Source organism: Uloborus diversus, chromosome 7, assembly GCF_026930045.1.
Source record: "Uloborus diversus isolate 005 chromosome 7, Udiv.v.3.1, whole genome shotgun sequence".
In the NCBI taxonomy this organism is placed as follows: Eukaryota; Metazoa; Arthropoda; class Arachnida; order Araneae; family Uloboridae; genus Uloborus; species Uloborus diversus.
Genome location: NC_072737.1, coordinates 70,286,535 through 70,312,844, shown reverse-complemented (window position 1 = coordinate 70,312,844; position 26,310 = coordinate 70,286,535). Strand labels below are relative to the sequence as shown.

Below are 26,310 nucleotides of genomic sequence, written 5' to 3'. Positions count from 1 at the left end.
ACATTTATCTTATGAAATGTCATTATTGTGTGTGTTAATCATTTAATACTTTTCAGGAAGCATTTGTCACAACTGATGAATTTGGTCAAGATTTGGAGCATGTGGAGGTTCTTCAGAGAAAGTTTGATGAATTCCAAAAAGTTAGTATTAGTTGACCAATGTATCCATATTTAGATATCCTATCTGTATTTCTGTGTTTACTTCAATTTTTTCATGTCACTAAATATGATATAATACTCACTAAACATACCCCCCTAAAAACTTTTGATTGAGTAGTCCGATTCACACAATGTTTTTTTTTGTTCGAAAAATCTCAGCAAAGACACCTTATTCCCTCATTTTATTTTTTAATTTGAACAATTTTTTGATCAGTTGTGAACAGGTCAAAAAAACTTAAATTAGCGCCTACAGGGAAATTCAAGGCAAATAGAAATCTCGAACTTTGAAGCAAATTTGCTTCAGACAATTTTTGTAGAAAAACTCTTTTAAAGAAGAGCATGTATAGAAAATATCTTTTAGATTTGAAAAATTTTCCATTCAATTTTGAACAGTGCGAATCCCTTAACATTACTGGCTGCGACAAAATTAAAAGTCAATATAGATCCCAAACTTGAAAACAGATTTTCTTCAAACAAATTCTGTTGGAAATAACTCTTGATGAACAACTCCACGACTCCAACTTTGATTCCGTAGCTTTGGCAAAAATTTTGACATGCAGGGGAAATGACTGACTCCGACTCTTGAAAATTTCAAGTCTTCAACTCCGACTCCTTTATCTCAAAATAATTCAGACTCTGGCTCCGCAAACAGTGTTAGAGTTGTGGACTTTGAGGGAAAATGACCGATTCCAACTCCGAGTCTTTGACTCCTTTACCCCAAAATGAGATTGACTCAGACTCCGCAGCCATAGTTTTTACTTTGAAATAATTATTTTTGAATATGATTTGTTTTTATTATCATGATGCAAAAGTTTTAATTTATGTGTTCAGTGTTACGCGGAGAAATTCGGAGTTCTTTATGTTTCTACATAAAGATATGGGCAAATAATTTTTTTTATTTAAGAATGAGTGAAAATTATTTCTTTAAGTTGACATTTGTTGTTTTTTATTTATTTTTAAAGTAGATTTATTAAATTTTTTGGCCACAATGTAAAAACAAATTTTTTTTTGTGACAAAATTAATTTGTTTTAATGAACTTATTATTTTTCTTTTTGAAAGTGATTAAGGATTTTTTAATGAAAAAAAAATAGCTGCTTTGTTTAAAAGGTGCTAGTACTTTATTCGATCGTTTATTATTTTTTCACGCATCTATTTCTTCAGATGAGAAAGGCATATTTTATTTCTAGATGTCAGATTAAAATGTTGAAATGTTACATTTGAAATAATTTACAATTTTAGCTAATTTTGAGAATATTGATCACATACTAGAAAGTCAATTGGTTTATAGGAAAGTAGGCTTGTTTAGTTCTGGACGGAACTGCTTGTTGAATTAAAATATAGTTACTCGTTCTTCAATCTCAATTATATTTAACTTTTAGCTGGATAGCACCTCGGACCCCTGGCATGGACTCGCAGGCCCCCGAGGGTCCTAGGACCACAGTTTAAGAATCTCTGATTTGAATCATCCTCATAACTACTGGCTTTCAAGTTTTCTTATGCTGTTACATTTTGAGTTAGTTATTTACACTTTACAAGAATGTTATTTTCTCAAAGGTGGTATATGTTATAAAAATTCCCCTATAACATGTTGATAATATTTGTAGAAATATTAGCTTGTTCTCTCAGACATATTAACACTTTGAAGCAATATCCTCTGATCACATTTAAAGAAATTAACTTGATAATTAATTATATCATCGCTTAACTGTTTGTAATAAGTTTTGTCTGTTTCATTTTTATAAGTTTTAATTTATTTGAAATACAAATTTTAATACCTTCCTTTTTTTTTTCAAATAAGACATTATTTTTCCAAGTTTTGCAACTTTTGAATGACCTCTGCGTGTTTAACTTTTTGTTTGCATAAATCATTAAAAGTGCTATTCATTAGCATAGAAAATTAATTTTCCTCTCTTTGTATAGGATATGGCAAGTCAAGAGTTCAGAGTTCAAGAAGTAAATGAACAAGCAGATAAACTAATTAATGAAGGCCACCCAGAAGGGGATACTATAAACAAGAGAAAAGAGGTACTGTTTTCAATATTTTTAAAAAAAATTTCCTGGAATATTTTTCAGATTGTGTTTTGCCTTCAAATTAGGAAAAACGTAAAGCACTATATTCCTATGCATTATATTGGCATTAAATATAAAATGAAAGTCCAAATCCTGAATTTTCAAAAGTCTTTCTTATAATATTTTCAAGTACATTTATCTTGTTATAAATCATGTATTGGTTTAATTAAATTGGTTTTAAATTAATAATTAAAATAATGAAATGCCTAGTTCTAAAAATGTGGGGCAGAAAGCAAGGTAAAAATATTCGCTAAAATTCAAATTTTAAGTGTAGGGGAGACTCCCCTCCAAGCTTTAGCCATGGAATGGATTGCAATATCTTGGGTAAGAAAAATTAACAATATTGTTTGATTATTCCATAAATCTGTGTATCCCATGTGTATAGCTTGTGTTTGTTGGTTTTACAATTTGTCCCAATTTCTTATAAATTGAATGCTGTTATCTCCACAAACTTCACAAAATTCAATAAAGATGTTAAATTCTATTCATGTATGAAATTAATTTTTAAGAGAAATGGAACTATAGTAGATTAAATATATTTAATGTTTTTGATGATTGGTTTTAATGCATGTACTGAAGTACTCAAAGTTATGTTGAAAAAATATCAAAAGATATTCATCCACACTTTAAATATGTTAACTATACTTTTAAAGAAAAAGGAACAAATCTGATATACCCCCCTCTTGGCGACTTTTTCCTGTTGGCGCCAAAAAAGCATCGCCAAGAAAACTATGAATGACGTCATATGTCATACATCGTTCATAGCGATGCTTTTTTAGCGCCAACAGGAAAAATTCAAATTATGTCATTAATTATTTAATGAAATTAATGCATTAATTTTTTTCCGTTGTTTCTCCGGGATACGAGCCCTCGGTCTCATAGTACTTTCGTAATGAGACCCCTGCCTCGGTCTCATTACGAAAGTACTATGAGACCTCGGGCTCGCCAGGACCTCGCTGCCGCTCGGTCCGTTATCCCTCCGACTTTTAATATACATCACAGTCGGATATAAGTCACAGATCTCCTCCGTTCAGTATACAATAAAGTCACAGATTTTATGTGAAATTATAACCATTTTTGTGCTACAAAAATGCCAACTACCAGAAACACACTAAAAACACAATAATTCAAAATATGTTCACTTACCTTTTTTACTTTTCTTTTACTTCCTCACGTGAGGCAGTGCACATATGTTCCGCTCTTAGGAATATTTGTTCGGATTTTAATTCAATGTAATTTAATATTTCTTCATTAATATAATTTCGCCAATCGGCTAAAGTTTGTGATGAAAAAAAATATTGACTTTCAATATCAGCAGTTTTGGTCCCAATTAAAATCTCATATGTTATCAAAAAAATCTCCTCTATTTTCAACTTGCTAGAACTAAACCATGACCCACTCCTGATCGTTGCTTCTTTTCCACAAACAACACCCCCAATAACCTTTCTACAAAAAAAATTAACCCATCTGAACATTTTTTAGTTTTTTTAATTTTCATAACAGAATTACATCTAGAACATAACATTTCATTCTTAAGTAAACCAATTTCCCTTAAAAATTCTAAAAAAACCTCTTTATTTTCAATTAGTTTAAATGTAAAAAATCTATTTAGGACTCCGGTACGTCCAAACGTTGGACGACCTGACGAAAAAGAAAAAGAAGATTCATTCAAAAATTTCAATTGATACATTTGGACAACATCACAAACCGAACTCATAATTAAAATAGAAAATTCAACTAAATTAACATTAAAAAACAACAAGAAAAAGAATACTCTAAAATAAAGTTTGAATTGAAACTTTATTTTAGAGTATTCAACTTAAAATCTCCCTAAGAGCGAAACATATGAGCACCTACCTCCTACCACACATACATGTGCAAAAAGACAAACTTCGAGAAACTACTTTCCAGCGTTCAAGTTGCAAAACCAGGGTTGCCAAGTTATCGCCTTATTGGCGATTTTCGTATCGAGCGAAAAATTAAAATCTCGCCAAGAGGGGGGCATATCAGAGGAGAGCCAAGAAAAAATTCTAATTTCTGTTCTTGACGCAAAAAGATTGTTTATGCTTTGCAAGAGGGTGTTGTAAATAAAATAGAGGAAATAACGATGCATAGAAAGGAGTTGGATGAAAATCTTCTTTCTATGGAAACAAATTTTCCATTTTAAAGTTACCTATAATCAGTGCAATGCTTAAGGAGTGGGTTTTTTTGACTTTAATTTTTCAAAACTCTTCCAAAAAAAAAAAAAAAATGTTTTTTTAAAAAAAACTTTTGTTAAAAAATTATAATTATTATTTTATTTTATCTTCAGTACTTATTTTATTTAGTTATTACCAACATCCTTTCTCATTAAACAATACAGTGTTTTCCTTTAAATTTTAAAAGCCTGACGCTAAGAAAAATAAAAATTCTTTATATTCGAAAGTACCAAGCTCAATACAAGAAGCATTACTTCCAATGTACTTGTATGAGTACACATAGCTTTCCTTTTCAGTTGTTAAAAAAAGTTGAATATTTATCAGGGGTGAAAGTTATTTAGTGCACCATCATTAAAGCGATGCATCATTTTTTGCATTTGCTCACATGGGCGTCCATACACAAAATTTTAAGGGCTCAGCTATTTTCCTCATTGTTTAGCAGGATATTTTTCCCCATAGACACTGATTTCGGCACATATTAGAGTTATTAAAGTTTGACATTTTTAATAAATTATTCATGAATGGTTGGAAAAGAAATGTTTTTCATTTTTACAAAGAAAAAAGTACTAAAAACAAGGAAGTCTAATTTCTAAGGGAGGAGGCTTGAGCCTCCCTCTTGCCCCCCTATATGGGCACCCTTGATTGCTTATGTTTATGTCCTTCCAGCAACACCCCCTCATTTAAATAATCTATTGTAACAAAAATAAATATAATTTACAAATGAAATCATTTTTATTGATCATATATATTTCAAGAGCAATGAGTTTGGTAAAACACTTCCCAAAAAGAAAGTCTGGTTACGATTATACCCAGGGGCGTGCCCGGGGGGAGGGGGAGACACCTGTTGGCCTAGGCCCGAGCCTGAAGGGAGTCCAATTTTTTTAAAACTAGGGGTGAAATATAGGGGTAAACAATATGGTGGGGGGGGGGAGGCAAAAAAGTCATTTGTGACAGACCCCAAAATTTCTGTGCACGCCCCTGATTATGCCTATGATAGGTTTTATTTATATACCAGTATCTCTCTCATTTTTCTTTAAATAATAAAATTGGTAACTTTAATACCATGTCAAAAAATCAAATTTTTAATGTTCTGCTTGCCAGAGTCTTCTACCTTTAGTATTATCAGGGGAGCATGAGAGGTTTTGGGCTGAAATCCTGTCTTGAGCCGTGATGAAAGATATAGTATTAGAAAGACTAACAATTCAAAAGCTTCAGTTTACAGCAAATTAAAAGTATAGAAATTTCTAGAAAGAAAAGTTTTTTCTGTGCTATTTTCAGAAGAGGGAAATATGTATACATTCTTAGTGTAAATAATCTTTATTATTTCTTTTATTCATAGGAGGTGAACGATGCTTGGCAAAGGTTGAAAGCTTTGACACTCTTAAAACAAGAAAAACTCTTTGGTGCACATGAAATTCAAAGATTTAATAGGTACATTATTTTCTGCCTTTTAATGGGATGAAATATAAATTTTGAGTTGCTTATTTCACTAATTTTCTTTATGAATATTCTGAAAGGAAATGAACCTCAGTCCAAACTTAATTGCATTTAATGTAAATTAAATTTAGGTATATTAGCACCTAAGAAAATTTTGGTTAGTATTAAGGTTGACTGGCCTGAGGGAACTTTTACTTGTATTGTTTATTTTACTGGAGTGTTTTAGCGTGGCTCCCTAAGTCTTCTTTCATGGAAACAAAGGGGGGGGGGGAGGGGGACACTCCTCGAAGTCCATTTTTGGCTAATTTTTTTTTTTTTTTTTTTTGTTCTATTAATTTTTATAATTTCCTATTTGTTTCTGGATTTGGATTTCAAAAAATTACATTATCAGGGTTGCCACGCACCTAGAAAACCTGGAATAGTCAGGGAAAACGAAAATCACCTAAAATGGTCAGGGGAATGTCGAGGAATATCACAAGTTGGTTGAAATTTCTGGAAATATCAGGGAATTCCTTCCATATTTTTCTTTCTGATAGGTGAAACTGCTGTACCATTCAGTCAAAAATGCTGCAGTTCGGTAAATGTTGCTTTCCGGACATGCTAATTTTCCGTACAGTTGAGAGAAAAAAAATTCAAGCTCATTTTTGAAGACTGAATCTGATAAGATTACAAAAGGAAAAGAAATATCCATATGAAATTACCATAAAGTTCTGATTTAATATCGTTGTTTTATTTTATCTTTTCCGGAAAAAAAAATCCAATCGCCGCTTAGCTAGATATTCTTGGTCTTTTCCACAATGCATCTGTGGTTTCATTAGTATCTTCATAGCCTTCATTCTGCATTTGTTTTTTCTTTTTCATGAAATAAATGGTTATAAAATTTTATTATTATTATTATTTTTTATTTTTTTATTTAATTTTTTTTTTTTTTTTTTTTTGAAAACATGCCAACATTGGCTTTGTTGAAAATTGCTTAATGCATTTGAGATTTCAGTCCTTTTTCAAAAAGTACCAATTGAAAATTGCTGATCTTTTAAAGCATTTGTAATCAATGTAATTAAATTTTTAGTTTATCTTAACTTAACCTAAATATTGATTAAAATTGATAATTTTTTAAAGCATTATTTGATTCATAAAGGAGGTTATTTACCTTAGAAATGTGTTGTGTTGGTATTTAATAATGTAGGTTGACATTCATTAACCTGGAATTTTCTCTAAAAGCAACTAGAAAACCTGAAAATGTCAGGGAATTTCGTTCTTGAACTTTTGTGGCAGCCCTTGTCACAAAAGTTCTTTTGTGTGATTGGAAGAATTATTTAAAAAGTCAAAAAATATGTAAAAACAATGCTAATTAAAATGTTTGATCTAAATGTTAATTTTGTTTTATCCCCCCATGTAAACTTTTTGCATGTTTTCTGACTATCCTTTTCTTTCAGGGATGCTGATGAAACTATTGCATGGATAACTGAAAAAGATCTTGTTCTATCATCTGATGATTATGGACGTGATTTAGTTAGTGTTCAAACATTGCAGCGTAAGCATGAAGGTATCGAGAGAGATTTAGCTGCTTTAGAAGACAAGGTATGTCACATTTAGATTTTAGTTTAAGTAAAGCTTTCAAATAATTATCTTATTTTTTAATGTGCATAATGTTGTTAATGTTGTTGATTCATTAATTAAAAATTGCATCATTAGTTTTGCACATTCAATAACTTTTTACATTAATCTTTTATGTAGCAAATTTCTCTCTCTCTTACATTTATACTCAAAAACCTATTGTTCAAAAAATATTTAGAGAGTTACTGCTCATGAATGTGAAATGCAAGTGTTTCTAAACTAATATACATAAACAAATGCAACAAATCCTTTTAGTGGAGATAGCACATTTTTGTTATTAAAATGTTACTCTCTACTTTAGTTTGGTTGTGGGCACTTTGAACAGCTTACTGGAAGAAGTTGTAATGAACAAGGAGGTAAATTGCTTTAAGCGAGCCATTGATCTTCATTGGGGGTTAGTAAATTGATTTGGATCAACCTAGCTAGACCTAGAGCCTGTTACTGGTCATCACATTTATATTTGTATAAATTATTTTTGAAAAATTGAAGAAAATCATACTTAAACTGGAAATTATGAAAAAGTCAAAAATCACGGAAAGCTTCCATGTCCCATACAAAGTTGGAGGTAAACCTGTAATTTTTGTTTTATAAAGAGAATTTAATGAAGAAAACATGATTAGTCCTATTACATCATCCAAATAGTTTACCAGAAAATGGATTTTTCTGGAAAGTATATTTTCTCACCACATCACTGCCGGATATCCTGCCTTAATTTGTCGGACATCCAGTCTTTAGTGGAGTGGCCGGATAGTTAAAAATCAATTGGATACCAGATAGTTACTGGATATTTGGTGCATTTCTAGTTTTTGCTAATTCTAATATTGTTCTCAATTTATTTTTCTTTTTTATCTAACTTTGTGAGTTTGAAGGATAAGTTTTAAAGAAAAATATTTTTTAAGTTATGCCTTTTCTAAATTAGTTGTTGCTTAATCTTTGGTTGAGATTTATTTATTTATTTTTGATTTTTAGGTAATGACTCTTGCTCAAGAAGCGGACAGATTGTGCAACATTCATCAAGACCATTCAAGTCAAATTCAGTGCAAAAATGCAGAAATTTCCAGTAACTGGGAGAGTTTAAAATCAAAGGTAAACAAAACTCTTCATGAGGTCTGCATTTTTCTCTCAACTCTTCATCATTATATATATATACTAGCAAAAATACCCGGTGTTGCCTGGGTCAGTAATAATAAGAAACAATAGTTACTTGCATTTGTTTTTTGTTTTAAGTAATAGAATTCAAAACACACCTTTTTGACGTGATTAAAAATCGAGCTTCTTCCTTACTGATAAAACTAAAATAGCAATCAGTATAAAGAACAAAATAGTATTGATTTAGAAACAAAAGCACGACATCTAAGCATATACAAATTTGAAGAATTTCCAAAATATGAAATTAATCTTCACATATTTAAAAAGATTTATCAGTTAATACTTTTTTTCTAACTTGGAGTCTAAAACCTTCTCTGTATGGCTATTGAAGTACAAAGGGTTTAAAAAAAATTAGCTGCCCGTAATCCCTTTATGCTTGCTTTAGTTATTTTGGGAAATTTCAATCATTGTGGGCTCTTGGTGCAATTTTACCAAATTTGCGGGAATCGTTTTGGGATATCTTCAATAATGCTCCCCCTCCTTTCCTTACTTTGTAAAATGATAGGTTACTAATTTTTGTTACAGAGATATTGTGGCCTGATGCTGAGATACTTTTGGTCACCATAAAATGGCGCTAAACAGTTTCATCCGAAATGTTTCCAAAATGAGTAGTAAAATTTGGCAATTGTTTAAAATTGTGCTAAAAGAAAAATTAATGGAAGTTTTTGTGCTGTTTATGGATTTGCCTAATTTAGTTGCTGGATTATTTCACACAGTAAAAAAAGTTTTTTAAAGATTTTTTGATTGGGGATATTTTGTTTACATGGTGAAAGTTGAGAAACATTGCGTAGTCTTTGGCTTCAAAAACAGCAACAGTTGAAAAACTGCCAAATACATCGGCTACTGAATCTTTCTGCAAAAATTTTGACGTTATTTTTGCTGGTTGATTGGATAATGAGTAAGTGTCCAATCAGCTTAAATAATAATTCAAAAAAAAAAAAAAACATTAATTACATTAAAGTTTTGTTTAAATGGAAAATGATCAGCCAAATCAATTTATTATTAGCCAATATTGTGGAAAAACGTTACTTTAAGATTTGACTTGAGAAAAGCCTCAAACAGTCATACGAAATGCAAAAATATTCAACAATACAACAATTCTAGCTATTAACTGAGAGTTGAGATGATACGTTAAGTAATGAATTGGGTTTTTGAAAGCCTTCAAACATGGAACAGAAAAGCTCATAGCTTATTTTTTATACAACTTAGAACTTTCTAACAAATGCCATCTTCAGCAGAAAGTTTAGCGTAACACATAATTTTAATATGTGCACGCATTTTTTCACCGCCATATTGGGGCATTTATGCAAAAATTGGGACTTAAATTAGAATAAAAAAGGAACTATCAATCGGATTTTTTTTCCAAACTGGTCTATAAACCTTCCCAGTATTAAAAAGAACAAATGGTGAAAGTTTCAGCCAAATCTGCTGGATAGTTTCTGAGATCTTAGGGAACAAACCCACAAATTTACCGACATCCATTTTTATATATATAGATATATTTTGAAGGAAAAAAATTAAGCTTTTTTTTTCACTTTCCTGCTAAACTATTAATCATAAATTCTTTCATTTTATTTATGTATCTAATTTAGCTCTTAACTATCAGATATATATAAAGAAAACACATCTAATGAAGATAATAAATTGTTTTTTTCCAGTTTACTTAAAGCTAAGAAGGCTGCATTACATTTGTTTTTTAAATTTATGTAGTATAAATATTTATAAAATATTTATCTTTATGCAGTCATATTTTTCAATAATTCCAACATAAGTAGGTACAAATTTACAGCTAACATTTTTAATAGGTGCTTTTTAAAATTTTGCCTAATGATATTGTAAATAAACAAGAAAAAAGTGTTGGTTTAAATCTAAGAAATTCTATATGCTGATGATACTATTTTGTTTAAGTTACATTGCTTTTTTGTTCTTACTAAGATAAAAATATTTCTTTCAGGCTCAAGAAAGACGTAGACGTTTAGATGAATCATATTTGCTTCATAGATTTTTGGCAGACTTCAGAGATTTGGTATCTTGGATTCATGATATGAAAGCAATCATTTCTGCCGATGAGCTTGCAAAAGATGTAGCTGGTGCTGAAGCTCTTCTAGAACGTCATCAGGAGCATAAAGTATCTATTTTACTTTATTTTTTTCATGCAAACCTCAATTTTATAGTAGTTCAGGGTTCATACGCTCCGGGAAAACCTGGTAATTGTCAGGGAAAATGACATAGTTAAAAATGTCAGGGAAAAATCAGGGAATTTTCCAAACTTGCACCCCAAAATTTTTTTTTCCAATTTTTTCCCAGGGAATTTTGTACCATGAGATCTAATCTTCATTTTAATCAATTTTCCTGAAATTTTTTAAAAAATTTGGGGCAGAATGACGCTGGCAATAAAGTGGCAACCCCAAAAAACTTTCGCAGTCGCCAATTTTGCCCCTCAATAGTTCCCAAGAAAAAGCTTCCTCGGGTGAACAGGAATTATGCACAAACTCAACAGGGGAGAAGACATTTGACTGCTTTGAAAGCACTAGCCTGAAGATGGGACCGTTGATCGAGGAAACTCGTTTTTTGAAAGGAAAGTCTTTTCAGCTACGTTTTCAATGTAGTCGCCATGTTTGGTCATTCACAAGTTGGAAGTAGACTCAATGCTTAAATACCTAATCTTCCAAAAAAAAAGCAGAATTGGGTGTTTTCTTTTCCTGCAAACTAATGAAAACAGCACAAAAAATGCAGTAAATTGTTTAAAAAAAAATTTTTTTTGAGCAATCACAATTGCTTATTGTTCTCACTTGACTGTTTTTGGCGTTCCTTTGATTTTTCCCATCGCCACCCTCCGCACCATCACAGTCGACGGGCTCCTCACGATGCTGCACCTCTAGCAAAAGCCGTCTCCAGGTTGCATCCACGTCCTACACACACGTGCATACATACACAACTACACACTCACACGCACACACAAACACATACACACACGCATACATACAGACACCCACCCACACATACACACAACTACCCACACATTCATGCTTGTTCACAGACACAAACACATATTCCTACACACTCATGCACATACCCCCCCCCCCCCCCCACAGACACAAACAAACATGCCTACATACACATAACCCGTACACACACACACACCCCACACACAAACACACGCCTACGTACACACACTCGTGATTGCGAAAAGCATAATTTGAATTCAGGATGTCAAAATTCAAATTAATTTTTTTTATTATTATTTTAAATAATTTTCTTGAGGATGAAAAATTTTGTTCTTAAAAGTTTAGTCTTATCCTCATTGCCTTGGAGGAAAATATGCTAAAAACTTTTCACCTGAATTGTAGTTTCATGAAGATTTGTTATTTTTATACTACTTTTATGCTACAAATTCAAAAAATTATTTCTTATTTTTTTGGCGTAGCTGCCATATTTGGTCATTCCCAAGAGGGAAGTACACAAGACTTTTTAAGTGCCTTAAGTTTCTGAAAACGGTACTGGATGTTTATAGCAATGCAAACTATTGAAAACAACTCAAAATGTGCCCTTTTTTTTCGGATGATTCGTAATTATTTCCTGGAAAAATGCCAAAATTTAAATTCAGAACATTTTTTAAAATTCTTATTGACTTAGACGCTTTTGTGCTGAAAACTGAGAATTTTGTTTCAATCGTAGTTTTTTAAGGATTATTAATTATTGAAAACTGCCTTTATACTACAAATTCAAAAAATCTACTTATCTTAAATTTTTCGCCATATTTGGTCGTTTCCATAACGGAAGTAGAGATCAATCTCCAAACACGGAATTGGATGTTTATCTCAATGTAAACTATTGAAAATAACACAAAATGTGCAATAAATTTTGAATTTTTAAAAATTAATTATTCCCTATGAATGAAAAATTTTGATTTTAATGTAAGCATCCTGTATGCAAAAGGGGGGGGGGAAACAAAACAAAAAAATGATTATTGACCCTATCCTAGGATCGGCAGATGTTATGCCAATCGATGTAACATGTTATATTTTGTTTTCAACTAGTAGTAAAAAAATTTAAACAATTTTGAAAAAATTGCTCCAAAAAAAAAAAACTTAAAATGTTGCGCGAAAAAAACAAGAGAGAGATTTTTTTTTTGAGTCTAAGGGTAAAAGTTTCTGTTCTTCCTCATTGCTACTTCAAGTAATTATTTTGAAAATATTGTTATTTAAACTTAAATTTGAATGTAGCGAGTAACCTGGAATTTTCTAAAAAACAACCTGGAAAACCTGGAAAAGTCAGGGATTTTTTTTTTAACTACAAGTGTTTGAACCCTGCAGTTGATTAGATATATATTCTTTCACATAATTTGTATTTTTTGCTTTAAATTTCTTTTAGCATTGGTTCTGTAATTTGTCTAATTATTGCTAAGGAAAAAAAATCACTAATTTCGAACTGTTTTTAAAGGGTGAAATTGACGCTCGAGAAGATAGTTTCAGAGCAACCGCAGAAGCAGGGAAAATGCTGCTGGATCAAGATCATTATGCAGTTGATGAAGTAAAGGAAAAGGTACAATCTCGAATTTGTATTTTTGAATTTTAAGGAAGAAAAAAAAAGCTTCATCCTAGGAATAATTAAGTTTAACCTAGATACAATTTTAAAAAGAGAATACAAATTGATAATTATCTTATATTCATAGTATTTTTACATTCAAATCTTTTATTAAAATATTTGCACTTGGAAAATACATTTTTTAATAGTTTGAATTTTTTTTTTTTTTTTTCTTTTATGTGGCAATTTTTAGACATAAATTGATACTCAAAAGAAAAAATACAATTCTGAAGCTTAAACGTTTTGATGGCGCCAAAATTTGAATTAAAATAATTTTTTATTTGCAGCTAGTTACTTTGGCTAGTGAAAAGCAGTCTCTTTTATCCTTATGGGAAGAAAGACGTATTCTTTATGAGCAGTGCATGGATTTACAGTTGTTTTACAGAGATACAGAACAGGCTGATACGTGGATGGCAAAACAAGAAGTAAAATTTTCTTTCTTTTTTGATTTTAGAGATTTTTTAAATTTAGGTTTTTGAGTACTAACATTTATAACTCTTTCAGGCATTTTTGGTTAATGAAGATTTAGGTGACTCTCTGGACTCTGTTGAAGCTCTTATTAAAAAACATGAAGATTTTGAAAAATCACTAGCAGCCCAGGAAGAAAAAATTAAGGTAAATTGGTCATTTTCAATCAAACTATTTTTAAATTTCATGATTTGTTGGAAGAGTTTTGTAATTCCCACATTAAGGGAAAGTATTGTTCTAAAATAAGATTAAAAAAATTGGCTATGACTGTAAAGTTTATTTTTAGAAGAATTGAAATATCCTAATCTGATATGAATTTCAGTGATTTTATAGGAATCTAAAGTATCTAATAGCCTGGAATTAAAAGAAACACTTAAAAAATGATAGAGAATTTTCTGTGCTATTAAAATTGGGACATAGTGAGAAAAATAATATAAAGATTTTAAGGATACTCAGAATTTTATTACTATTTTTTTGTATGAAGTGCAGTGAAATTCCAATTATTCAAATCAATTGGCACTGGACCCCATTCAAATAAATGCATTCCCCCCTCCCCCCAAAAAAGGATCTATTTTAATTAAGTACTGTGTTGTCTTGCTGAAAATGGGAGTAAAAAGTTATTTGCAAAGAAAAAGCTTTTTGATTATTCCAATGAAAAAGCAATACTTTTACACGAAAAGTACTTGCAAGTGCTGTACATTATTACAGTGTGCACATGCCATACTTTAAATGAAAGTCATTACTTTCCCAATATCTTAAAGTAAACTGTTTGACTAGCTTCTTGGAGGGAATAGTGTGTATGCAGAATCATTATTTTGTGAATCACAATGCTTTTTTTCCCCTCAGAAAGTACTGTTTTTTTGATCAAATTATATATATACAGGTGTCCCTCGTATAACACGGTTAATTCGTTCCATGTAGAATCGAAACCGTGTTATTTTTTTGTGGTAATGAAAGTTTGTGGTAATGTTTTGCTGTGGATAAGGCCCCCCTTCCCTACTTTGAAAAACTATCTGTTACTATTTTTTGTCGAAAAGTTATTGTCGCCAAATACTTCTAGCAACCATAAAATGAGGATATATATTCTCATTTGAAATGTTTCCAAAATAAGTTGTAAAATTTGACGATTGTTTGAAATAGTGTGCAAAGACAAATTAATGAAAGTTTTTGTGCTGTTAATGGATTTGCTTAATTAAGTTGGTTGATTATTTTACATTTTAACAAAAGTTTAAAGATTCTTTTAATGGCGATATTTTGGTTGCATGGTGAAAATTAGGAAACTGTTACGTAGTCTTTAGCTTCAAAAACAGCGACAGTTGAAGAAAATTGCCAAATGTCTATTGAAATCTTTCTGCTAAAAAGTTTGGCGAAATTCCTGCTGATCAATTGGATAATGAGTAAGTGTCCAATCAACACAAATAAATAAAAAAAAACCCATTAATTGGATCAAAGTTACATTAAAATGAAAAGTAACCATCCAAATCCATTTATTAGTTGCCAATGTTGTGGAAAAAACGTGACTTTAAAATTTGACTTGAGAAAAACCTTGATTAGTCAGAAGAAAAGCAAAAATATTCAACAATACAAGAATTGTAGCTATTGCCAGGGATTTGAGATAATACATGAAATACTGTATTGGGTTGAGGAAATCCTTTGATCTTGGAAATGATAAGCTTATAACTCGTTTTTTATTTTACTTAGTAGTTTCGAACAGGTACCATCTTCAGCAGAAAAAAAGAGCTTTCCATGGACACATAATGTTAATATATGCAAGTTTTTTTTTCACCCTCATATTAGAGAATTTATATGAAAATTGCCCCCTATGGGGGGGGGGTGTTTGCTCCCCATAACGGGGCTATAACTACCCTCTGTGTTATTCTGATGTATAAGCTCTATTATTGTAAAGTTTCATTGCAATCCATTCAGTAGTTTTTGTGTAAAAGAATAATTAACATCCTCACTAACTTAGGTATTTATAATAGTACTAGCAAAAATACCCGGCATTGCCTGGGTCAGTAATAATTGTGAGAAACAATCGCTACTTTCATTCGTTTTTTGTTTTAACTGAAAGAAGTCGAAACACACCGCTTTGATGTGATTAAAAATCAAGCCTCTTCCTTACCCATAAAAGTAAAATAGCAATAAGTTTAAAGAACAAAATAGTATTCAATTTGACACGAGCACACGACATAAGTGTATAAAGAAAGAAGTTGAAGAATTTCCAAAATATGAACTAACAAGAACAAAGATAACTAAAAGACGCTCTCTACTATGTTTCCCTAAGTGTGCAAAAAGTAGTTTCCAAATGTTTAAATTACTTTAAACTGATGTTTGCTCCGGAGAAGCATTGATTCAAAACTTTCAATATGATTACCATTAATATTGATGTTGTAAGGCAATGAATTTTTGTAACAATGAGTTTTGTATTTAATCATTTAATGAGGAAATTATACATGAAGTTTACTGTTTTTCATCATAACTTTTTTGAAACTAAGTTTTTTAGTAATAAATTATAGCCTAAGTTGCTTTCTGATAATGTAGCTATCTGTATTGAAAAAATGGTTAAAATCGGTCCAGTAGTTTTGAAGTTTACCCCGGACATACATACAGAAGTAGCCATTTATGTAAAAAGATTAAGATGTTGTAGCATAACTTTTTTCTGTTTAAAAAAAAAACAAAAAAAAAAAAAAAAACTGAGAGCAGAAAGTTTAAAAAAAGAAAAAAAAAACTTTGCTCGCATTAAGTTTGTTGTATGCACAGTAAGCCTGGTTAAATTTTTTAATGCTTCAATATTGATATCAATAATAATAATTTAGGAATAACAATATACAAGCAAATGATTTAGGTATGTTGTAAACATTTGGTGTAATTTGAAAAGTTAAATTGTAATCTAGAAAAATTAAATGATGCAGTTACTTGATACTAAGAATTCGAGGAATATATTTCAGGGTCAATTTATTATTAAAAAATTGACTCTTTAGTTTAATTTACTAAATATATATATATATTTCTTTTTTTCAGGCATTAGATGAATTTGCTACAAAATTGATTGAAGGTCAACATTATGCAGCTGATGATGTTGCTCAAAGAAGAGTTGCTGTTAGTATTTTGGTTTTTAGTTTGTTCAACTTTCATACTTCCATTCAAAATCTTTTCTGCTAATGCATAGAGCTCATAATGTGTTCTGCATTAAAAAATTGTAAAAGAAAGACCTTTTGCATATTTTTGAAACCCCCTTTTTCTAAAAAGGTTGAAATGTTTTCACTGTTATATACTTACATTTTAGAAAAGAGGCTTTTATACTTTTCAAGGCTCGCGGTATGGAAAAAATGCAAAATTAAGGTTTTTTTTTTTAATAAAATGAATAAAAAATACAAATATTACTATATTTAAAAATTTCTCCCATCATGTTTAAAATTAAATTTTCTTCACTTGCGTACAAAACTTAATTTTTGGCGAAATTGGTTTGTGGTCTGTGAGATAAAAATTACTAAAATGTGCTAAAAATCATGTAAAACATTAACTTTTTCTCTTAGTAAAATATCAAAAATCGAACCCAAGGTGCACAGCACAGGCAAAAATTGCCCCTGTATACCAGATTTAATCTTTCCAAGTCTTACCCTTTTTCTGGGAAGTGCGCCACAGACTCACACACAAACATCTTATTTATTTATATGTATCAATTGTACTTTTGTAGCATTTGTGACAATTTTCTGAATTTCAAAGCTAGCGTCTCATGTAAAAATTTTAGAATTCAGACGAAATGCTCAGTAATTTTTCATGGTTTCACTGGTCGGAAATGTCAGATAAATATCATTGAAACTTTTAAATCCGATATCAACTACTTTTAAATCCAATACTTTCACAAAATTCTTTTAATGGAAAAATTTTCATTCCTCATGTTCATCTAAAATCTAGTATTAGCAAAGAGGGAAAATCTGTGCCTGTTTTGAAAATTATTTGTCCTGGTGCAAAATACAAAATTGCAATAATATCTTGAAGTATTTTTTTTTTTTTTTAAATATGATAGCAAGTGCAACTTTTTGTCACTAAGAGTTAAAAGTGAAATTAAAAGAAAAGAGCAAAAGATACTTTCATGTATTTTTAATACTATAAATTGAAAGACACCTCCTTTCTAGTTGAAAAATTTCCATCTTGAGATATTTTCATTTTTAACCCCCGAACGTGTCCCTAACGTGATGAACTTTGGATAACAATGAAATTTTAATGTTGTTTAACATTCAGTATTGCATTCATTCCATTCATCATCTTTGTAAATTTGCGTCCTCACTACGTAAAATCATTATGTTTAACATTTACTTAGGCTTGTACAGTTCCAGATGTTTTGGTACTTATATTTTTTCAATATAACTTGCTTTTTCAGTTATTAGAGAGAAGATCTGCTTTGATGGAAAAGTCTGATATTCGAAGAGCAATGCTTGAGGATTCATACCGTCTCCAGCAATTTGAGAGAGATTGTGATGAAACTAAAGGTTGGATTAGTGAAAAATTAAAAACAGCCACAGATGAAAGTTACTTGGTGAGTTATTTCTGTAGGTGAAATATCCATTTAGTTTTTAATATTTTGCTGAAAATTTTGTTTAAATCTGTAAACTTCCTTAACCATCAAAATTGTAGAATTCTTTTTGATTTTCTTAAAGTTAACAAAATAGTATTGTTTTTACCGCATTATTTATGTGTAATTTTACATGCAATTATTGATACTTAAAACTTGTAAGTGTTTTAGATCATTGTGAATCATATTGAACATTACTCTCTATTTTCACTGCAAAAAAAGAAAAAAAAAGCCAGGTTATATGGTAATGGCATCTATTAAAAACAGCAATAACTTTGAATTCTTTAAAGCATAATCCTCATAAACATATTAGCATTTTTTCTTAGTAATTTCTCTTGTTCTGAATATAAACAGGCTGAAACTTCTACTGGTGGCAAACTAGCACATTAAAAAGGTTAAAAAATCCTTTTTTGTTGCAAATATGAAGGAGAAATTAAAATTTAATTTTCTTCTAACATTTTTCAGCAAACTTTTTTTTCTGAATTTTCAAATAATTTTTTTTTTCAAATAATTACGTTTTCAATTGAAAACAAATTGCTTTACTTGTCCATTTTCAATTTTAGTTGAAATTCTGGTTTATATATGTCATGTTTTTATTACATATTTTCTCCCCCTCCCCTAGGATCCTACTAATGTAAATGGTAAAGTTCAGAAGCACCAGAATTTCGAACAAGAATTAAATGCCAATAAAAGTCGAATTGATGAAATTGCTAGCACTGGGCAAGAGTTGATAGAAGCCAATCATTATGCTTCATCCAGAATAAGGTATTTCATTTGAATTGTTTGCTTTGTTCTTTTTGCCATAAGTTTTTGATAATTTACCTCAGTATATTTTATCTTAATAACCATAAATTTTTTAAGAGCCATTTCACAGCGCTTTTCCAAATGTAGAGTTCGCAACATGACACTTTTTTTTTTTTTGCCATGATCATTTAATTTACTGTTTGATTAGCACATTGTTTTATTTTGAGTTTATATGCTGGTAGGATTAACTCAGAACAAAATTTTATGCAAATCAAACGGTAAATTAAATAGTTATGGCTAAAAAGTATGTTGAGGAGTCGACATTTGGACAAATTACTGTGAAATGGCCGTTACATGTTTTCTTGATTTAATGTAGAAAATGAGTGGATTTTTAATAAAAATACCTTTTGCTCATCCAGTCAACGCATGATGGAGATCTTGGATATGTGGAAATCACTTGTTGAAGCTACTGAAAGCAAAGGCTCCAAGTTAAATGAAGCTGCTGCACAGCAACAGTTTAATCGTGGTATAGAGGACATTGAAATTTGGTTATCTGAAGTGGAGGGACAGTTGTTGTCTGAAGATTATGGAAAGGTAACTTGTGCTTTTGTGTGTATGTGTTTTTATAATAGAATATAAATTAAACAAAAACATTAGTCTCAATATATGATCTTTTATTTTTTGTAGGATTTAACTAGTGTTCAGAATTTGATTAAAAAGCATGCTCTATTAGAGGCTGACATAGCTTCTCATCAAGTAAGTTTAGTATTTTATTTGTTTGCTGAGATTTGTATTTGTTCATGTTAGTTATTATCCCTGATGTTTTTGTAAAATTCTTATCAAACTTTTATCTAGTACCAAGAATGATCTTGTTTGTTTCTAGGATCGAATAGATGGTGTTGTAGTTCAGGCTACAAATTTTGTTGAAAGAGGACATTTTGATGCAGCTTCAATTCAAAGTAAACAAGTAGCCCTTGTAGATCGATACAATGCACTGCAGAAGCCAATCCAATCACGAAGACAACGTTTGCAAGACTCTTTAAGAGTGCAGCAGCTTTATAGAGATATTGAAGATGAAGAAGCATGGATTCGGGAAAAGGAACCAATTGCAGCCTCAACGAATAGAGGTATTTTCCAGTATTGTTCATTAATATACATTCAGGAGTTGGTTAAAAATGTGTATGTGATGCATCATCTTCAATGAATATTTTGCTTCAATATACAAAACTTTTATTGCTATAATATGTATAAAATTTCAGATCAGGTAAAAATGGCACCATGTGCAGCACTAAGAATTAATATTCGTAATTGATGTTTTTGATATTTTCTTGATCTTTAAGGTGCAAGAAACTCGGAAGATTGTTTAAAAATATAGGATTCAGTGTGTGCACCAGAAAAGCTTCTAATCACATTTGTATCTTTACTAAAAAACAAAAAGCTCTTGCTAGAATGATTGGCATACAAATATCGACATGACTAAAAGATTTTCTTGCATCTTTTGGATGACTGCAGTGTTTTATGAAATCTTTTATTTTGCTTGAAAGATTTACAATAGAGGTGCACAAAACAGTAGAGTTTTTTTTTTTTTTTTCAATATTGTATTTCACTGGAATTAGTGATCATTTCAAAGTTCCTTTCAATACATTACCTCAATTTTTGGTAATGTAAAATTGGTAGATTTCTTGAGCAATAGATAGACATAAAAATGTTTTAAAGGGTAGAACTCAAATTATTACTACATTAAAACTTCCGCTTGCTTATTCTTCTTTTCTTCCAAAAAAGCAAATTTTCTTTTGAAAAAAATACTGTAATTATAAGTTTAGTGTCATCTTGACTACTTGTTTTCCGACTTTTTTCTGAACATTAATCAAAAGTAAATATATAAACGACAGAAAGGGCAAGATACACCTCATGCTAAGATTTAAATCTGGTTTGTTGGTTGTATATGAGTAATGACTTTAAAAATTAAATCATGATAAAGCACTAATTTGATAGGTTCTTGTTGCCATCTGTATATTTATACTAATTATAACTCTTTGTACCATTGCATTGCAACTGTATTTTAAAGTCATGATTGCAATTTTATTCATTTCTAGGTCGTGACCTCATTGGTGTTCAAAATCTTATCAAGAAACATCAAGCTATGCTAGCGGAGATAAATAATCATGAAAATAGAGTTCGTTCAGTTTGTCAGTCTGGTGATGAAATGGTGCAGGAAGGTATGTCAAATGATTTTTTTCCCTTTTTAATGAATATCAATTTCATATTATGAATTTAATATATTCCTTTTTTAGGTCATTTTGCTTCTAATGATATCCAAAAGCGTCTAAGTAGTGTGAATGAAAAGTGGCAAGCTTTGAAAGTAATATATAATTTTTATTATTCTCTTTTCCTGACAATGCATTGCATTGAATTCAAAGCAAAATAATTCCTTTCAAATTGTGATAACTTAAGTCTGAAGCTGCACCTTAGCTTGAATCACTTAGTACTTAGAACTGTAATTTGAGTATTGTGTACTGTAAATTTCCTTTTCTATACTGAGTGCAAAACTTTAATTTGAGTATAGTCTGTGCTTAATAAGTAATAGATTTGTATGACATATAAAAGTATTTTTAAACTAATTATTGCAATATATTATCCAATAGTTAAAAAAAAATCATTTTGATTAGCATGGTTTTCATTTTTTCTAACTGCAAAAACAAGACAAACATTTAACAGAATATGAATATGATGTTTACACTTTTCGTATGTATTTACTTTGCAACTTCCCTTTACATGACTATAAACACCATGTTTTCATTTGTGTGTTTTGTATGTTCATTATCAAAGCCCTGAAGCCTTTTAAAAAAAAAAATTCTTCAATTTAGAAGTGAATAAAACAGTTAGCATTTTAACGTAGATGCCAAAGCAAAATTAGTGTAGAAAATATTTACATGGAGGACAAGAGGCACATGACCAGGAATGTTACCTTATTTCCAATAAAAGTTAAGAAAATAACATAAACTTATGCATATAATAGTCATTCATGATCTATAAGGGCTGCTGAAGTTTTTTGAAGGGTACTGATTGCTTTGTGTTTTGAAAAAATGTTAGTGTTGGATGGAATTTAGAATATTGCTTCTGCATAGAAATCTACATGATTGAGAAAAAAGTTCAGAAACATTGCTAGAAAGTGATATGAAATAGTGCTTGTAAACTCTATTTAATCTTAAATACTTTGCGAGGTATAGGTAAATAAAAAGGCTGACCAGCTAAAAGGCAAGCAATTTTGGCTGGCATAGTATGATGAATAACAATAAAATCATCTAGCTCTTTACCGATACTTATGGCCAAATGAACCAGTTCCAACAGAAGAAAATGACCTGATTCCAAAACTAAATATAAGTCCAAGCTGTGCATCAACACATGCAAAAGCTCTTGATTACTTGAGTATCCCATAAAAACTAATTGCAAAAATAATTATACTAAGGAATCAAGGTAGCATTGCTCAACAAAATCTTATCTATAAGATGAAAATTACAAGACTTCAGCTTTTGTTTGATTAGTAATAAATTAAGTTTAAGTTGAAATATATCACTGTTTCATTAAATATTGTATATCTACTTTTAGAGTTTCATGAAGATGATAGATTAACAGATCCCTCCCCCACCCCCTGGATGTTTCATTTTCCATTCATTATATGATTAATTATGAACCTTTTCTATGTAAATACTGATGATAATTATAACTAGTAAATTATTTGAATGTAAATACAGTCGGACCCTGATTTAGCGAATTCAACGGGAACAAAACTTTTTTACATTAAATCGGGGCTATTCGTAATATCGGGGTGTGAAATTTTTTTTTCAAAAACTGCACTTAGCTTATCTAAAACCCCTAATAAGCATCAGAGCAAAAATATCCATAATTAGAAAGTATACACATTTTATTCCGCTTTCCATGACTTATTACACACTTGTTAAGTGAAAATTTTAAACTACTGAGTGAAAGATGTTTGACAATATCCTTGATACTTGACTTGAAATAATTCTCTTTCCATTTTATGGAGGGAAGAAAAAGCTGTGCCATTTTCAGCATGCTGCATGAGATATGTTTTTAGTTTCCGGACCAGGTAATGTTTTTGAAAAAGTAAGTTTTAGTGGGAGTTTCATTTATGCTATCTGTATCAGAATCAATATTCGTTGGTTGTCCCCTTATCTGTCAAAAATTGCTAATTCCAAGAAAAGTATTTTTCTGCTTTGGACAATATAAATATTTAGAAAACAATCCAATACTTCCGAACTCGAATAGACAAAAAATTTTTTTTTGAGGCTGTTAAAATAATTTGTTAATTTGGGGTTTATTGTGCGGTGAATAGGGGTTTTTGCCTTCATTTTAGTTGAGGGGAAAAGAAAAATTTGCTAAATCCCAAAATTCTTTTAATAGAGGTTTGTTAAATCAGGGTCCGACTGTAAATGAATTTAGAAATAAAAGATTGCTTTTAATTTTGATATTAAATGTATTGAAGCATATGTCAAAAATTTGTTTGATTGAAATTTCCAAAAAAGTGATTCAAAATAAAATTTTTCTTGATCACATTGAAATCATAAAAAAAATAGCATTTGCTTGGTTTTTTTCTGTACTTTATTTAATTACTTGTATCTTGTACTCTTACATAAGCTATTGTATGTAATTAAAATCTTTACAACAGTTTCATCTTTTTACTAGTTTATTAATGTGTATAAACCATTTTATATTTTTTTCTTCTCAAGGATAAAGCCTTACAAAGAAAACAAGATTTAGAAGATTCCCTTCAGGCTCATCAATATTTTGCCGATGCCAACGAAGCGGAGTCATGGATGAAAGAAAAAGAACCAATTGTTGGAAGTCAGGACTTTGGAAAAGATGAAGACTCTACAGAGGTAATACAAATTTTTGATAGAAAGGAAAAATGTTAATAATATCATCTTCCAATGTTTTGATAATTTTTCATTTTTATTTTCCAGTCTCTATTGAAAAAACATGAAGCATTGATGGCTGACCTTGAAGCTTTTGGAAATACTATATTTTCATTGAAAGAACAAGCACACTCATGCAGGGTATACATACTTAATGTTAATTTTAAATGATCTTCAATTTAATTGTTTAACAGAAATTATTGGTTTTAAAGATACTTAATTCTTATTTGAGCTAAGTATTTGTAAGTACCAAGTAAGTACTTACAAATACATACATAGCTGTTTAAAATTGATTCTATCAGGAAACAATTCTATTTGCATAGCATTCCCGTATGTATAGTAAAAGCTTCAAATATCCTAATTCCAGTTTTTAAATGAAATTTTTTACTTTTTTTCTCGATTCCTGATTTTTGAATATTATTGAATCTAATCACTTATAACTTAGTTGCTGTATTGACTAGCCAAAGAAATGCATTCAATTGAGCTCTTTTTCATTTAACCACTTCACAATTATGAATCAATTAACCAATGTTTTGAAGCATAAAAATTGCAAATTACTGAAGGCACATGTTTAAGTTTCCTTATTTTTTTTCCATTACTTATCTTATATTAAGGAAAGTAAATTAAAAAAAAAAAAAAAATTGAGCTGATGTTTGCACCACATGACTTCTTTTTAGGCCAATTTAATGATAATAGTGGCTCAGAGTAAGCAAGGAAACACTTTAAATATTTTCACTAGTTTGTTGATGCAAAAAAGCGTTTTTCAAAGATTAATTTTTTTCAATTTTGGTAATTTAAGCGTGATTCACTGGATAACTCTCTAAATATTGCCAATTGTGCCAAACTGAAACCAGATTCAAAAAAAAAAAAAAAATTGCCAAATTTGTCGCCATTGCCAAGTTGAAGGCTGAACTTGGCGACCAAATGCTTGCCGTTATATCGCCAAATTATAACATCACTTGAGTTTGCATTGAAATTAACACTGATTTTCCCCCAAAGTGGTGTAAAAGACCCCTTTTAGAACATCCAAATGCAAGCTTCCTCATAATACCCAAAAATTTCGCACTGTCTTCAGAAAGTTTTACTTGAGTCCTCTTTAACCCTTATATATTCTGAATGTACATGGCTTTATATACAGTGAAGCACTGTTAATAAGTTTTTGAAGGGAGTAAGAAAAAAGTGTATAAATGAAAAAACGTATAGTAGGTACAGGGTAATGTGTATTAGACTCTGCAGGGACTAATTTAAAAGACGCATAATTGATAAAAAAGTATAAAAGAGAAATGTATAAACAGTGCTTCACTGTATAACATATAATTCCATGAGATTTAAATAATTCTGCAAGTTCAATTTTTAATTGAAATGTGAATTATAACAACAAACCTGCAAGAGAAATAATTTAGCATCAAAATACAGAATGTGTATATATATTTTTTCAAATTCTGGAAGTTTTTACTACTATATTATGTAAGATTTGAACTTTCTTTTTTTTTTAACTATGTTTTTCTTTTCAGCAACAAGAAAGACCTATTGTGGATCATGCTGGCAAAGAATTTGTCATGGCATTATATGACTATGTTGAAAAAAGTCCACGTGAGGTTTCCATGAAAAAAGGAGATGTTTTGACTTTGCTGAATAGTAACAACAAGGTATTCATTTTCTTTGTACTGAATACATCTAGTAATGAAGGAAATTCTTTCAGTATTCTATCAGCTTTTATCTCTTTAAACTTGAATTTATTTTATATTTGATCCGAATACTTAACTAATATAATTTTTAAATACTAATAGAATTTGTAATTATACTAACTTTGTATGTGTAATCTATACATATAATAAAATAAGATGTTTGTGTGTGTGTGGCGCGCTTCCCGGGAGAACGGTAAGGCCTAGAAAGATGAAATTTGGTATACAGGTACAGTTTCTGCCGAAGAAGTGCACCTCGGACTTCGATTTTTGATATTTTAATTAGAAAAAAGTTATTTAATGTTTTATGTGTTTTTTTGCACTTTTAGTACTTTTTACCTCACAGACCCCGTACCAATCGCACCACACAAATATTTTTGTACTATAGTGTTGAAAATTTAATTTTAAATATGATGAATGAAAAAATTTTGAAGATAGAGCAATTTTTGTATTTTTTATGAATTTTTAAAAAACCTTCAATTTGCATTTTCTCCTGGGTTTTATATTTTTCTAATATCATCCTGCGAGAAGTATCAAAGCCTTATTTCTAAAATTTAAGTTGGTAATAGTAAAAACATTTCGCCCTCTTCAGAAGAAAAAAGTTCTTAAAAATACGCAATAGTTTTTTTTACAAATTTTTTAAATGCTGAACACATATCTTTCTACGCATTGGTAGAAAAAAG

The 26,310-nt window shown here is 30.2% G+C and overlaps 1 protein-coding gene across 2 annotated transcripts in view; it reads left to right on the top strand.

Annotated features, from left to right (window-relative positions):
• The window catches only part of LOC129225834 (spectrin alpha chain-like), an 82,802-nt gene that overhangs the window by 15,204 nt on the left and 41,288 nt on the right, over positions 1-26,310 (top strand). For both annotated transcript variants that reach the window (XM_054860353.1, XM_054860352.1), the window contains exons 5-24: positions 57-140; positions 2,080-2,184; positions 5,767-5,858; positions 7,301-7,445; positions 8,451-8,567; positions 10,585-10,758; positions 13,074-13,175; positions 13,505-13,642; positions 13,722-13,832; positions 16,707-16,784; positions 18,070-18,225; positions 18,884-19,026; positions 19,425-19,599; positions 19,693-19,761; positions 19,889-20,132; positions 21,102-21,224; positions 21,300-21,367; positions 23,757-23,906; positions 23,991-24,083; positions 25,457-25,591. In XM_054860353.1, the coding sequence (XP_054716328.1) occupies positions 57-140; positions 2,080-2,184; positions 5,767-5,858; positions 7,301-7,445; positions 8,451-8,567; positions 10,585-10,758; positions 13,074-13,175; positions 13,505-13,642; positions 13,722-13,832; positions 16,707-16,784; positions 18,070-18,225; positions 18,884-19,026; positions 19,425-19,599; positions 19,693-19,761; positions 19,889-20,132; positions 21,102-21,224; positions 21,300-21,367; positions 23,757-23,906; positions 23,991-24,083; positions 25,457-25,591 (2,502 nt within the window). The remainder of the gene's footprint in view (positions 1-56; positions 141-2,079; positions 2,185-5,766; positions 5,859-7,300; positions 7,446-8,450; positions 8,568-10,584; positions 10,759-13,073; positions 13,176-13,504; positions 13,643-13,721; positions 13,833-16,706; positions 16,785-18,069; positions 18,226-18,883; positions 19,027-19,424; positions 19,600-19,692; positions 19,762-19,888; positions 20,133-21,101; positions 21,225-21,299; positions 21,368-23,756; positions 23,907-23,990; positions 24,084-25,456; positions 25,592-26,310) is intronic.